Below are 15,380 nucleotides of genomic sequence, written 5' to 3'. Positions count from 1 at the left end.
ACAATGAATCACTCACATCTTACCAAGATTAAAACAAAAGAAATCAAAAGTTAAAATAGTTTTAGATCTGTTTAAGAAATTGAATTTGTAATTAAAAGCTTTTCACAAAGAAGCCATTAGATTCAGATGTCATAGCTAGTGAATTCTTACAGAATTTAAAGAAGGAATAATACCGCTTTTCTAGAGACTAGAAAAAACAGTAAACACATCCCAAGTGTTGGGAAATATTTTTTGAGTGGCCTAATAGTTTCAAGTGTTTGAGGGCTTCTAGAATTCTTAGGCTCTACTTTTGAGAGTATATGTTGATCAAAATCACATTGTAAAATAGTTTGGGTAGCTGTTAAATGTGAACAGATGCATAACTTCTGACTCAGCAATTTCATTCTTAGTTATATAACTGTGTACATAAATGCACCAAAAGATTTGTAAAGAATGTTTATTGTTTCATTACCATAATAGCTCAAATCTGGAAATAACCCAGGTGATCGATGGAAAATGGGTGATACATAAATTTCTTATACTGAAATACTACATAGCAGTGAAAAAAACCAGCTACTGCTATATACAACAGTATGGGTAAATCTCACAAAGAAAATGTTGAGCAAAAGATGCCAGTAAAATAGATTATGGTTTCATTTATATAAAATTTAAGCACCTCCACATCTTATATATGGTGATCAATTTCAGAGTAATAGTTTGTGATGGGGGAGGGACACAAAAGAACTTCTTGGGTTCTGTTTCTTGGTCTGGGTGGTAGTTGCAGGGGTGTGTTCATGTCATAAAGTTTGTGAAGCTGTAAATTTATCATTTGTACCCCTTACAATATATGTTATTTATTTTTTAACTAAACAACTGAGAAATTAGATAAGTATGAGTAAAGTAGCCTGGAACAACTTTAAGGAAGGCACTGATAAGTAGAAACTTAAATCATACATTTATACATTCTTAATATATTCAGCATAAGATTGTAAATGAAGTGCAGTTCACCTAATATATATATATCTCAAAAATGAAGTTCTTTTTTCCTTTAAGGGAAGGAAAATAATTCTTTTTTTTTAAAGATTTTATCTATTTATTTTTAGAGAGGGAAGGGAGGGAGATAGAGAGAGAGAGAGAGAAACACCAGTGTGTGGTTGCTGGGGGTCATGGCCTGCAACCCAGGCATGTATCCTGACTGGGAATTGAACCTGTGACACTTTGGTTCGTAGCCCGCGGTCAATCTACTGAGCTACGCCAGCCAGGGCTGGAAAATAATTCTTTTAGGATATCATATGAGAGGCTGATAAAAGAGTACTAATAACCTATTCATATATGTTTTATTTTAAAAGTTGTCATCATTTAACTAAAAAAAAAATGTGTAGTGAGTAAAGGGAACTCTATCCATGAGATTGCAGTGGAGTACTCTCACCCTATGAGAATTATTTTTATTGGATATGTGATGGAGATCACAAGAGCCCTGGATTATTAAATGTTTTACTTTGTTTTGGTTTTTTTTTGAAAGTGTGTGTTCTCACTGATTCAGCAGCCTTCTTTGTTGCTCTCATGGTGAAATGACAAGTTCTATTTCCTTTTCAGGTGCAAGTGTTTGGACTCTATTCTGGAGAAGAATTTCATGAGACTTTTGACTGTCCCATTAAAGTAGGTATTCAGTAAGTTTTAATTTTTCTAAGGGTATTCTCACTGAAGGCCATAAGGATTCTAATACTTTGAGTACTACCAATTTTCCATTAATTTTGTCAGTAAGCATTTATTAAACACAATGTACTAGATACTATTTGATGCTTTAAGGGAGCACAGGATGTATGTTATGTGATTGTGATTTCAGCTTATCCTCAAGAATATTCTTGTAGTGGGTACAGTGGTACACACACACACACACACACACACAACATCTGATTAATGACTCAAGCTGGTAAAACAATATTAAGCAGTCCAAAGCTGAGAGCAGTTTCTTTTAGCTATTTTTGTTAGTGATGGCTTTAGATGGAGTGATGTTTGACTGGACTTTAGTAAATGGACAGGGCAGATGGAGAAGTCGGCTTTCCATGTGGAAGAACAATGTAATAGAAGTGGAGATGCTAGAAAGTTCAAATTGTGTTCAGGATGTGGCAAATAGTCTAGTTTAGATGGTGCATAAAATACTGATTTGGCAGGATTGTTATATAGACAGATGGGCTGGCTGTATATTTAGGCTAAGGTATTTGGACTCTGTCTGATAGGGAGAAATTGCTGAATGTTTAAGAGAAAAAAAGTGATATAAACTAAGCTAAACTTAAGGAAAATTAATATAGCAACTGTATGTAATGTAGATTGGGGGGCTGATAGCCACAAGACAGGAAGACCAGTTTTAGATAACAGTTTCATTAGTTAAAGTGATTATTGCAGTTGGGAGGAAGAGGTCATTTATTGTTTTCACTTGTTTATTCTAACATTTATGGGTTGACAGGTAAAGGGGAGATAAGGTCAGATAGTGTTTTAGAAAGTCAAATCTGTCACGATAAAGGGTGATTTAAAGAGGAAAGTGACTGTGGACAAGAGACAATTTAGAAGGCTAATGCAGTATTGTAGGCAAGGGCATTACAGGATATCAGTAAAAAGAGCAACAGTGAGGCCCAGATGGATATCTCAGTGGTTAGAGCATCATCCTGCTATGCCATGGTTGTGGGTTTGAACTCTGGTCAGGGCACATACGAGAAGCAACTAATGAATGCATAAATAACAAAGTGAAACAACAAAACTGATGTTTCTTTCTCTTTCTCTCTCTCTCTTTCTCTCTCTCTCCCCCCTACCCCCACCCCTAAAATCAACAAATAAAAAAAAATTTAAAAAGAGCAATAGTGAATATAGTCATACCTCAGAGATATTGAGGGTTTGGTTCTAGACCACTGTAATAAAGCAATTTTGGCAATAAAGAAAGTCATAAATCTTTTTGCTAGTGGAGGGTCTTGACTTCAGTTTCTAAAAAGCACAATACCTATGAAGTGCAATAAAATGAGGTATGCCCATATTCAAGATGGAGTAGAAGAAATGAATTTGGAAAGCCTTTGGGAGGTAGATTTAACAAGCCTTAGTGATAGATTTGATGAGAGTGATGAAAGGTGAAGGAGATAAGGGTAAATCTAGGTACATGCTTTGGCATTGGTGTGGGAATGCCATCTTGCAAATAAAGGGTGATTTGAGTAAGGATGTTGCTGATTGGGTTTTGAGTTTAGATAACTATAGTATATTATGGAGACTTTGGAAACATGAGTGTGGAGCTCAGGATGGAGATTGGGCCTAAAAACACAAAGTTGATAACCAGAGTTGAGTAAAATGAAGCCACTTTTAAAGAGATCTAGTATCTAGTAATTCTAGAAATCTAGATGATGAAATTAAAGTCAGGTAGTGGGGTGTGGGGGTGTTGGGGGGGTATGGTGAATGACAGCAAGGGATCTAAGAAGAATCAGTTAGAAGGAAGAGAGGAGACCCAGAATAATGGTGTTGGGAAGACAAAGGAGAGAGGGTTTACAAAGGAATTAGTGGGCAGCAGTGTTGGAAGGCAGTGTGATCACACAAGGTAAGAATGGAAACGGCATTTTATTTGATAATTGTGAAGGCATTGGTGGCCTTAGTGAGGACAGTTTCAAGAGTAAGAGGATCACCATATATTACGAAGTAAATTCATGATAAAGAAGATAGAAATAACTTCTTTAGATAGATATATAGTTATTTTGTGATAGAAATAACTAGTATTAGACTCTTCCTTCAAGAAATTTGGTAACGAAGAAGAGAGATCATCTGGTGGGTAGGGAGAGGTCAGTCCCCAGAGATTTCTGCAGATCATGTTTTGGTAGATGGTAAAAGCAAAAAAATAGTAGCAGGGGAACATTGGAAACAAAAGAAGGGAATACCTAGTGGAACAGCAGGAAAGAATGCAATCCACCATGCAGGGACAGAGAATAGCCTTGGGAAAGAGTCCTGTAGCCTCTGCCTGTGAGGCCTCTGCCAAGCCCAACTACTGCTAAGTTGGGGGGTGAAGGAAAAGTAGTTAGGGTAGTAACCCTGATGGCCTTGTTTTCTTAGTGGTGAAGGAGGGAAAGGGTAAGATAATGTGACTGAGTTGCATAGAGGATGTCTGGAATAACAGTTGCTACCTAGGGTTATGTATTACAAGAACACTAGAAGTACTCTAATGAGAGGGTTGAAGAATGTGTAACAACAGAATGAATACATGATTTCATTGGTATCTAGGACAGAATTGAAAAGTGTTGAAGGAAAGAAGGGCCAGCCTGGGAAGGAGGTGTGTTTAGAGAAAGAAGGGGTCCTTCCACAAGCCCTAAAATGATAGTGTAGGAGGAAGAATTCATTCCATTGGAAATGGAAATTTATAAGAACATAAAATGTATTTAGTTGAAGGCTTATGAAAGTATAATTGTGTGGATTTTTTTAATGCCTGAAAATAGTCTGTATGTTAAGTTAGGGAAAAAAACAAAATGTATTGGTGATTACATATATGCAGGCTTACAGCAACAGAAGGGGGTCCCTCAGACAGTCTGGCACTGAGTGGTGCCACTGCACCTTCAGAAAGCCACTGGCAAATGAAGTGGGAAGTGATGAGGGGTGGAACAGCTTGGGGAGAAATCTGTGTAAGGGATTGGGAAGAGACTGGCTGAGTGGAAAGTCAATGAGAATCAGGGACAGGAACTGAGGCTGGAGCTAAAAGAGAAGATCCTGAATGATTAGCTCCATAACTGTTGGATCCTACAGCTGTTTGATGTAGCTACACTAAGTGTCTATGAGGCTGCATTGCCCTACCTGTTCTTCCACTTGGTGCCTTCAATCATTGGAAGGCATCCTGGACAAGGAAGGAGCTAGTTGGGTTCTTTCTTTGGGATCCTTCTATGAACTATATTCAGTTGCAAGCATTTGTGACATCTTTCTACCTTGATTGGTCTACTTTGCCTTCTATACAGAGAGCGTGCCTACTCAGAGTCCTCACTCAGCCAAAACTAGATCTAGTGTTCACTCTAATCTTTTAACTTTGACCTGGCTTCATAGCAGAAATCTTTTCACACAAGAGCAAAACTCAGACATCCTCATATTACCTGAATAGATTACTTCCTACTATGATAGAAGGATGATTTTTAGATCATGCTCCCTATAATGCATAGAGTTTTTATACTGTGTCTTAACCATGATTCCTAAACTAGTGTCGGGTCCTTGTTCCCTTGTAGATCATTGCTGTGCATCCGCATTTTGTGAAATCCAGCTGCAAGCAGTTTGTGACTGGAGGGAAGAAGGTAAACACTGTTTACCATAATGTGCAGTCTTTTGGGGGGCGGGGGTGGGGTTTGCTCTTTCATTTATCCTTAATATTTTGAATGTGTGACTGTTCATTAGGAGATATTTTGAGAAATAACAATGTAACACTAAGACCATTGTCTCATGGGGGAGGTGTGGCCCCAGTGTTTCTCACTGACATTCCTTTGGAGTGGCTTCAGTGCAAGGCAGAAAGGGATAGGTTGTGTGTTACTCAAACTACCTTCTAACTCTGAAATGTTGTCTCTCCCCCCTCCTCCCCCAAAAGAGATAGCATTTAAAAATAACAAAAAAGCAATTCAACTAGTGTTTTTTTTCCCTTTATAGAAAATCTCTTGCAGGCCTTGAGAAAGTTTTAGAACAATTCTGACTATTTGTTCTTGGTATTTGTTCTTTGATATGTCCTTGGCATATTTTATTATCTTAGTGTGATTTTTAAGAGAATAAGATAATCCTTTGTGCATGTTTGTTTATATAGTAAATTGTAAAGCAGTATTTTTACTTATAGAAGGTTGTTAGTTTTTTTTCTATTTTTATGAACCAGAGATACATTTAAAACCATTTTTTTAATCCTCACCTAAGGATATGCGTATTGATTTTAGAGAGGAGAAGGCAGGGAGATAGAGAGGGGGAAACACATCTGTGTGAGAGAGAAAGATCTATTGGTTGTAGGATGACACCCAAACAACTGAGCCACACTGGCCAGAGCTAAAACCCATTTCTATAACAAAATGTCACTACTGTGCTGGAACTGTGAATATTATTGTATATTCACTTTAGAGCAGTGAAAGGAGGTAGTCTGTGGTTATTTCTGTGGCAGTGCATAGCTATGGAATGGCTCCTTTGATGCCCAGATATTAAGTGGTTTCTAGTGGTTTATGGTAGTTATGTCTTTTTCCCTTGTTCTGCTGCTTTGCAGAATGATAGTGTTACCAAGTAAGGACCAGCTGCCCAACACACATAAGAGCCAAAACTATGACATTGGTTTTGGAAAAAGGAAAGACGGTTTTGTTATTGCTGAGTTGACCCTCAGAGATAGGAGGCACCACTCAAATCTCTTTTCCCAATCTGGGGTCTGGACAAATTTTAAGGGTAAGGGAGAATAGGGTGGTATGTGGTAGTGCTGAGGAGCAAGTTTTGATTAGAGGGTTTTGAAACTTTGCCAATTATGGTTTGGAGTTGATGGGCAAGAGAAAACACAAAGAAATTGTTTGGTCAGTTCTAAATTTGTCCATATTTCATCTAGACACTGCATCATCTTTTACTGTTACTGGAGTTCTGTAACTAGAGTTACTCGAGTTACTGTAATTCTGTTACTAGAGTTCTGTAGACTGAAGAGTCTTGGTTTCAGGTTTATATTGATGACTGGGTTGGTACATGCACACTACAACTGTCCTTGTAAAATAATTCAAAGATTGTATTAATTACCAATTTGCTTTAAGGGAGCAGAATCAGTGTGCTGTTTCAATAAGGCAGTAAAGCATATTGGTTATTACCTTACCCAGCATTTTTCAAGCAGTGGTTTTAGTTCATTGTCATGGTTGAGTGATAGGTCCTGTAGATCCTGATTCCATTTCACAGCTTGAGCCACAATTGCACCAGCTCTGATTTCTGGTTGCAAGCTAGCCAGTTTCTTTCCTCCCACCCATCAGGCCTCTGTTATCTTTAGGCTTTAGCCTCATTAGCCTCATATAAATTGTCTGTGGAATTCATCAGTGGGAATTGCAGATTTAGTCATTCTGTAGCTTACACGTGCAGTTGATTTACTCCTAAAAAATAACTTGCTTTTGTTGATCTCAGGAAAGGGTAGCTTTCAAATTCCTCTTGTGAAAGTAGTTTTTACTGAACTCTCTTCATGTAGCACATGTTATGTCAGATTTAGCATACATTCATTTAGCTATACTTTAAAGTCATGCATTTTTTAAATTAAAACACAGTAGGGAGAAAGAATGCTGAGCCACTTTTTTGGTTTGTTTTTTAAGTGGCTTAAAACAATATATTTTTTCACCTCACAAAAATGTAAAATTCAAAAATTAAAGCATGGCTTGCCTTGCATGTTTCTGGCTCAGGATCCTTCATGAGGTTTCAGTCTAGATTTTGGTTGGGACTGCAGTTATCTGAAGGCCTGACTGGGGCTGGAGAATCTGATTCTAAGATGTCTGCTATCTTTTTAATAATAATCTTCATAAAATATTGATAACTTAAAATATTTATAAATCACTGTGTTTTACATTTTTTCCTAGTGTGGGATATAATTTTGGAGCTCCAGTTTCAATTTCAGGAGTTAGAGATTTTACAATTGTGCCTTATTTCTGAAATGAAAGAACATATTAGAGATATTATGACTAGTGATGCCCAAGGGGTAAGATGAGAGATGAGATTTTTCTGAGTTAGTTTGTATTCTTAATAATCAGCTGATTAGTGGAGTTTAATGATTGTTTTTATCCTGTGAAGGATATCTGTAGTCTCATCAAGTTTGCCACAGTTTTCCTACATGAATGTGTTGTTAACCTGCAGTATATCTGGCTTAACTGTGCCAATAACATAGTCTCCATTCTTCTACTTAGCATTTGATATCATTTGTAAACATCTATAGAAAGGACAGTGTAAATGTAGCTGTTTGGGTTAGAGCACATTGAGTAGATAAATGGACATTATGTAAGCAACAGAGAAGTCCATCATCCAAGTACAGGTGAGGTAATGTGGAAAGAAGTTAGAATTTATACTAAGATATACATTCTGATAAGCAAACAGCAAAATAAGTAGAATTCACTGAATGCTGAAACAGGAAAGAAAATAATGATTTTTGGTTTATCTCTTTGGTTGTATTTGACTGCTTGACAAGTTTTTCTATGTTTAGTGTCTATGAGAGAACATTCTCATATCTCCCTTTTCCTTATTCGGTTCTCTAGAAACGCATCTGTAGACATTTCTTCCCAAGCACGAAAAGGTGTTTAATTAAGTGTATACAGAATAAAAACAGTTTAGATCATCTGGTGAAAACTTTTAAAAATGATGTTATTAAGGTAGTGTTTCTAATTAAAATAATGTAAAAGAAAAAACACACTATAAGTTTAGTATATTCCATAAAGAGCTTAGTTTATTGGTCATAATAAAAGTATATGTATGGTGTTTTGAAGTAAAGAAACATACACTGTAAAGTCACTTTTTAAAAATTTTAATAGCTTTGTTGATATATAATTTGCATATGATAAAGTTTACCAATTTAAAGCATAGAATTCAATCGTTTTTAATGTATTTATAGAGTTGTGCAATCATCACCAAGTGCAATTTTAGAACATTTTCTTCATCCCAATAAAGAAAACTTATACCTACTAACATCATTCCCTAACTCCTTTCTTCCCCTTCTTAGCCCTAGCCAACCGCTAATCTACTTTATTTCTATATAAATTTTCTCTTTCTGGATATTTCATATAAATTATGGATATTTTGTATAAATGGACTCATATAGTGCTTAGCCTTCTTATTTGACTTCTTTCATTCACTTTCTAGATATGTCCATATTATAGCATGTTTTAGTACTTCATCTTTTTTATGACCAAATCATATTTCATTGTATGGATATATCATATTTTATTTAGTCATTTATCAGTTGATATACATTTAAGTTGTTGCCTCCTTTTGACTATTAGGGATAAAGCTGCTGTGAACATTCACGTACAGCTTTTTGTGTGGCCATGCATTTTCATGTGTCTTGGGTGTGGAATTGTTGTTATATGGTAACTATGCTGAACACTTTGAGGAGTTGTCAAACTGTTTTCAAAAGTGATCACACCATTTTACATTCTCATTAGCAATATGTGATGGTTAATTTTCCACATTATCACTAACACTCAGTTTTATCTCTCTTCCATGATAACTATCTGTTGGGTGTGAAGTGGTATGTCATTGTTGTTTTGATTTTCATTTTTTTAATGGCTACTAATGTTGAGCATCTTTTCATGTACTTATTGGCCATTTGCATATTTTTTTTGAAAATTGTCAATTTGAATTTTTTGCCCATTTTTTGATTGCACTATTTGTCTTTTTACTATACAGTTATATATATTCTTTATATATTCTCTTCCTTATCTACATATGACTTGCAAATATTTTCATACATATATATGTTCCTTCTCTACATATGAGTTGCAAATATTTTCTCCCAATATGTGAGTTGTCTTTTCACTTTATTGATGTGATATTTGAAGTACAAAAGTTTAATTTTGATGAAGTCTCATTTAATTTTTTTTTCTTTTGACACTTGTGGTTTTGGTGTTATATTTAAGAAGTCATTGCCTAATTCAAGGTCATGAAGTCTTACACCTGTGTTTTCTTCTCAGAGTTTTATAGTATTAACTCTTACATTTAGCTCTAGAATCCACTTTGAGTTAATTTTTGTGTATAGTATAAGGGAGGGGTCCAACTTCAGTCTTTTCCATATGCATGCATGTCTAGTTGTCCTAGGACCATTTATTGAACAGACTTTTTTCACCATTGTCTTGGCCCCTTTGTCAAAAATCAGTTAACCATAAATTTCTGAACTTTCTTTTCTAATGATCTATATTAATCTGTTCTTGTACTAGTATCCCTTTTAGAGCCACCAATTTTGTTTTAATTATTTATGGGTTAACAAACAAATACACTCCTCTTCAGGCATTTTGATTTTGAGTTCTTTCCCTTTAAAAAGCCATAATTTCTTCTATTTATGTTAGGGGCTTAAGAAACATTGGTATGTAAATGTGTCTTCTGTGTCTTCAGGGACTTGAAACATACAAACTATTGACTGATTTCTTTGGATACATTAACATTTATTATGTAAATGTATATTTAGTTAGTAGTAAAAAGTAGTGTATATTCAATAAACTATAGTGACCTCTTTGTGTACAGTTAAATAACTATAGAGATTTCCAAAATGTGCACCAGTGTGGTATGGTCTGCAGAAATCTTCAAAGAAAGTTCTTCTTTCTGTATGCACTTTTAACGATTATTCAAGCCGTATAGTATTGGCCTTTATATGTTTTGCTAGTTTTAAAATAGATTTATTTAAGTGAAGATATTTTAAGAAATATATTTCTAATTTCATTAAGGAGTATGTCTTTGATTTTAAAAACTAAGAAAAAAGTTTTTAATTAAGAAAGGGGAACTACTGTAAAATAATTATTTTCACCTTAAAGAGCACATTTTTAAGAAGAGTTGTTTTGATCTTTTTAAATAACCAAGTTACAGTATTTTAGACCTTTGAAAAATGAAAAGAGCAAAGATTTACATTGGCCCACTCATAACACTGCTCATTCCAATTATACTTTTCAGCTAGCATCATAAACTAGCAGGACAAGTTTGAGAGTCCAACATTCAGCAAATGGTGTTCACTTTGCAATAACTATATATTGTAGATATTAAGACCTCTCTCTTTAGAGCAGATGGAAGACCAAGGGAAGAAAAAGAAGTCAAGATAAATATCATGTAACTGAGAGGTTAAGACCTTCTACCTTTAAGAAATAATTTAATTTTCAAAAATAAAAACTGGAGTAAAGACTAGCCAGATGAAGGTGTAATGTAGAATGAAGGCATTCCTAACCCTTAAGAACACTGATCCTCCATAGACTGACAGTCAAATGAATCTTGGAATCATATGCCAACTTCTGTAACCATTGGTGAAAGTTGCATGGAGGGTAGAGAAGTGAAATAGGAAAAATAGAAGTCTCACGATGAGATATTCATGCTGCTATTTCATAAGACTATTTGAAAGAGATGTCTAACTTAAAGAAAAAGCATGTATTTTAAAAGTGCCATTGGAGAGAGCTTTCAAACATGTGAACCAATTTTTTTTTTTTAAGTGTAACCTCCTCGTGCAGCAAGAATTCTAGTACATGAGCATAGCAGTGAGGTTTCTGTTTTAGAAATAAGTCTGCCAAGCAGAACTTGTCTGGATTTTTTTTTAATTGCTCAACTTTCTCTGTCATCAGGTAAATTTTAGCTTCCTACAACCTTTATCTCTGAACTTTGAAATACACTTCGTAATAACTGTTTCTACTACTTTGACAAATTATTAAATTGTTGCAGTACTGTTTGCAGCAGAGTTAATTTTTAGAAACAAGATAGTCAGCCATTTAGTGTTGTGGTGGTATAGAATGAGAGAGCCTGGCCATAGGATAGGTTGCTTTGTAAGCTGGAAAATACCACTCAGCAAATGAGGAAAGGACCTGTATGAATGAAGTAAGGAAAAGTGTCTCACACATCAGGGCTGAAGGTTGTGGCAAATTTTCCCTGAAGGACAGAGGTGGTAGCATTAACTAGTTTCTATAAGTTTCCAATGGTGATTTGCAATGGCAGATTTCATTTTAAATCTTTTTGGGAGAGGATTTAATAGGGTAGCTCTTTGTAATAGTTTGGTCTTAGACTTCAGACAGCCCAAACCAGTGTGAGCGCTAAACACGGAAATGTAGCGGTGTTTGCTTATCTTCTGGTCAGATTGGAACTAGGGCTCTTAGGGTCAAAAGGGATTTGACATCAGTTATGCCTCTTGGTCTGCTGTTCAGTGGATCTCTAAAATGATATTTCTGCAAGTGGACAGATGCTTGATTTTAGGCAGCCTTGTATATACAAACTTTTCTCACATATTACTCCACAGGCAACTATCAGTTTTTTGTCCTAGTGGTTGCATGTTGAACCACTGTAAATAAATACCTTAAGTTTTACTGAGTACTATGCTATACATCGTGGTTCCATTCCTAGAAATTTATTTCATGCTTTAATCATATTAAAATTGATTAAAAACCACCAATTAATGAGAAGTAAAAACAAATACAATGTTTACAAACTTTTTTATATATGTAAAACTAAGTTGTAAAATAACTGTATTGTAAAAGTATTTTTGGGTATAGTTTTCTTTATGTGCCAAACTGAAGCTAAAAATAGAAATCCAGTGATGAAAATAGAGATGTTTAGTCTCAAAAATAGGTGTTCTTCATTGCTCTCAAAATTAAGTTTGTCTAAATATATTGAATAATTACTTTTTTCAGGCCAATATGTAGGACTCCCAAAGTCTTTGAGATGTATCCATGGCAACTGTATTTTCCTCAGTGATTCTCCTTGTTTCATGTCCATCAAAAGCCTGTTGAGAATGGAAGCTCTTTTCTTTTAATGATTTCAACTAACTTTTTCATATGTAATGTCTACATATGGATTGCATTATCCCTCTGAATTCTGATGTTAGGCCTACTATCTGTCTCCTTAGAACAATCGAACTACCTTTGCTCCTGCAGAAAATATTTTCCTTTGCACATTGAAAATGCTCTGTTTGTTCTTAAATATTTTGAATAGCGAATGACTGTGAAAATCGTTGCCTAGTTCAGAATGTTTATCATGTTTTCTTGAGTTTAATACCAGTTGACTGTCATTAACACTGGGTGGTTCTCTCTCTCTCTCTGTCTCTTTTAACAAGGTTCTATTAACTACTGTTACTAATTTTAAGAGGTTTTTTCCTTTTTCTTCTATTCTTTATTTAAAGATAAGGCTATATAAAGCAAGTGGTCATAATTTCAGCCATTGTTAAGTTGGTTCACTAATACAAAGTAAATCTCATGCGTTTCGCTGGAATCTTTGGCTTCTTGAAGACAATTTTGTGTCAGGGTCCATGTTGGTTCTGTGAGTATGTAGCATCTGGATTTCAAGAATGACAGTATATTTCCAAAAGCAAACAGGTAAAATGCTATTATTGGAAAGCAGTTAGACAATAAGACAATCTGAATGTGATTTGTAGAAAATGAGTATTTCAAATCTTTTGAGAAGGAAGAACGTGTGTATATGTATGTATGTATCATTATGTGGTAATTTTATAATCTTTTGTTATAGAGCATTTTGGGTTTTCTCCCCTATTGTTCATTTGTTTCCTTTCAATTTTATTCAGTGTTAACGAATATCCTTCTTTGATGTGTGTGTAACAGTGAAAATTGGAACAACCTAAATGTCTAACAATAGTGAATTAGCTATGTCTTGACATGCAGCCAAAGGTCACCGGGAACACACCAATGGGGTGTGAGGAAGAGGGTGTTAGAAAGAAGTTATTGTAGGATTTGTGTTGGTATGAGGTGATTTGGGAGGGTTTAAGGAAAAAAGGGCTTTGCTCTAGATTCGATACTGTCAGGAAGTAAGAATAATTCTCTGATTGCATATTTTAATAAATCTTATCTGGAAAGAGGAAAGACTAAACCAAGGCTAAAAACATACTTGGTGTAGAAGCAACAGTCACTCATTTTAGCCTGATTAGGGGGATGCTTGGTCATTCATGTGGCTTGGAAAACATTTCTATTTTGTCTGCATTCAGACATGATTATGGAGTGGTGGTGTTTTTGTCTTGATCTTTCATGGTCATGAGGCTTGGTCTGATGCTGGTGTTCTGTGAAATTGTTTATGTTCGTCCGAAGAATACCAGGGCTTAGTGTTAAGTGCCAGATCAGTCCTGGATGTCAGCTTTTCTCTTTCTCAGTTGGAACAAGTCAGATGCCCAGCATTAGCTAGATTGCTTCAATTGAGGTATGTACTCAAAAATATATGTATGATCTGATTTTGTTTTGTTTGGTAGATATATGATTATGTATGTAGCAATATTTATGGAATGTTCTATAGCAAATTGTTAGCAATATTATTATTATATTATTAAAAATATCTGGGTAGAATTAAAAGTGTTCTTTCTGGCCTTCATTGCCTTTTATTTCTTGCAGTTTTATAGTAAATAGGTATTACTTTTATAATAATAAAAGAATACATAGTCACCTCAACTCTGGATTTTTTTTAAACTTAACATTGTAAATCAAATTAAATTCCCAACATTATTGAGGTCTTTAATAGTGACATAATATTCCACACTATGAATCTATTTAATTTTCTTAACTTATTCTCATATTATTGGACCTTTAAGTTGTATCCAGTATTTGGTTAATAAATAGAACTGCAAGGAAGCTAGAGATATTTGGGCATGAACTTTTGTCTGTGCTTCTGAATGTTTTTTTGCTCTGATTCCTAATTTGGGAATTCTTGAATCAAGGATTATGGTTACTTTTTATGCTTTTGATATATACTGCAAAGTAAAATTGTGTTTCAGAACACATAACAATTTTACAGTAACTGTGTATGAGCAGACCTGTTTCACCACATCCTATTTGCCAATTTAACGTATACAGATAGTTTACTGTTCTATTTTGTAATTTCTTTGCATTATTAGTGATTTTGGGCATTTTTACTAACTAGCCACTTACATATCTTCCTTTGTGATTTGTCTGCTTGCATGCTTTGCTTGGGGCAGCTTTTAATATTGCCATAGAAGCCCAGATAATGAAGACTGTCCATTTGATATTTATTGTCAGTTTGAGTGCAAATTATTGCTGCTTGCTGAATAGCCTGTGGCCTTTTCTCCAATTTTGGCTAAATCTGGAATAATTATTCTTTTCTCCCAGAGGCTTTATATAGGAGTCATAATGAGCATTTAGAGTAGACACTGAAGTGTATAAAAGAGGATGAATATATTCTACTACACAGATGTGCATCTGCCCCAAACCGTCAGTCCTGCCACTTCTGCAGAGTCTGTTAAGCTGTTAAGGACAGGCCAGTGCCCCCAGTTAAAGGCAGGTTTACTTGACTTAGTTTCTTCTGTAATGCCCTGCCCTTTTGTTTTTCCTCCTGTTTCTTTTCTTCCTCTTTTTGACTAAAGAAAGGTCATGTATATATAACATATATACTTAATTTTTTAAAGATTTTATTTATTTATTTCTAGAGAGAGAGGATGGGAGGGAGAAAGAGAGGCAGAAAAATGTCAGTGTGTGGTTGCCTCTCTCTTGCCCCAGCTGGGAACCTGGCCCACAACCCAGGCATGTGCCCTGACTGGGAATCAAACTGGCGACCCTTTGGTTTACAGGCTGGCACTCAATCCACTGAGCCATACCAGCCAGGGCCACACACACACACACACACACACACACACACACACACACACAATTTTAGAGAGAGAAGAAGGGGGAGAGAGACAGGAAATAAAAGAGAGACATGATTTGTTGTTCCACTTATTTATGCATTAATTGGTT

General features: G+C 35.3%; 1 protein-coding gene across 3 annotated transcripts in view; it reads left to right on the top strand.

The window, feature by feature from the left end:
* Positions 1-15,380, top strand: part of VPS41 (VPS41 subunit of HOPS complex) — a 225,814-nt gene that overhangs the window by 96,379 nt on the left and 114,055 nt on the right. For 2 of the 3 annotated variants that reach the window (XM_045827611.1, XM_045827609.1), the window contains 2 exons: positions 1,576-1,638; positions 5,214-5,279. In XM_045827611.1, coding sequence (XP_045683567.1) covers positions 1,576-1,638; positions 5,214-5,279 — 129 coding nt within the window. The remainder of the gene's footprint in view (positions 1-1,575; positions 1,639-5,213; positions 5,280-15,380) is intronic. The other variant, XM_045827610.1, reaches the window with a different exon arrangement.

Source organism: Phyllostomus hastatus, unplaced genomic scaffold (genome assembly GCF_019186645.2).
Source record: "Phyllostomus hastatus isolate PE091 unplaced genomic scaffold, TTU_PhHast_1.1 phas_scaffold_78, whole genome shotgun sequence".
NCBI lineage: Eukaryota > Metazoa > Chordata > Mammalia > Chiroptera > Phyllostomidae > Phyllostomus > Phyllostomus hastatus.
This window is presented reverse-complemented; position numbering and strand designations above follow the sequence as displayed.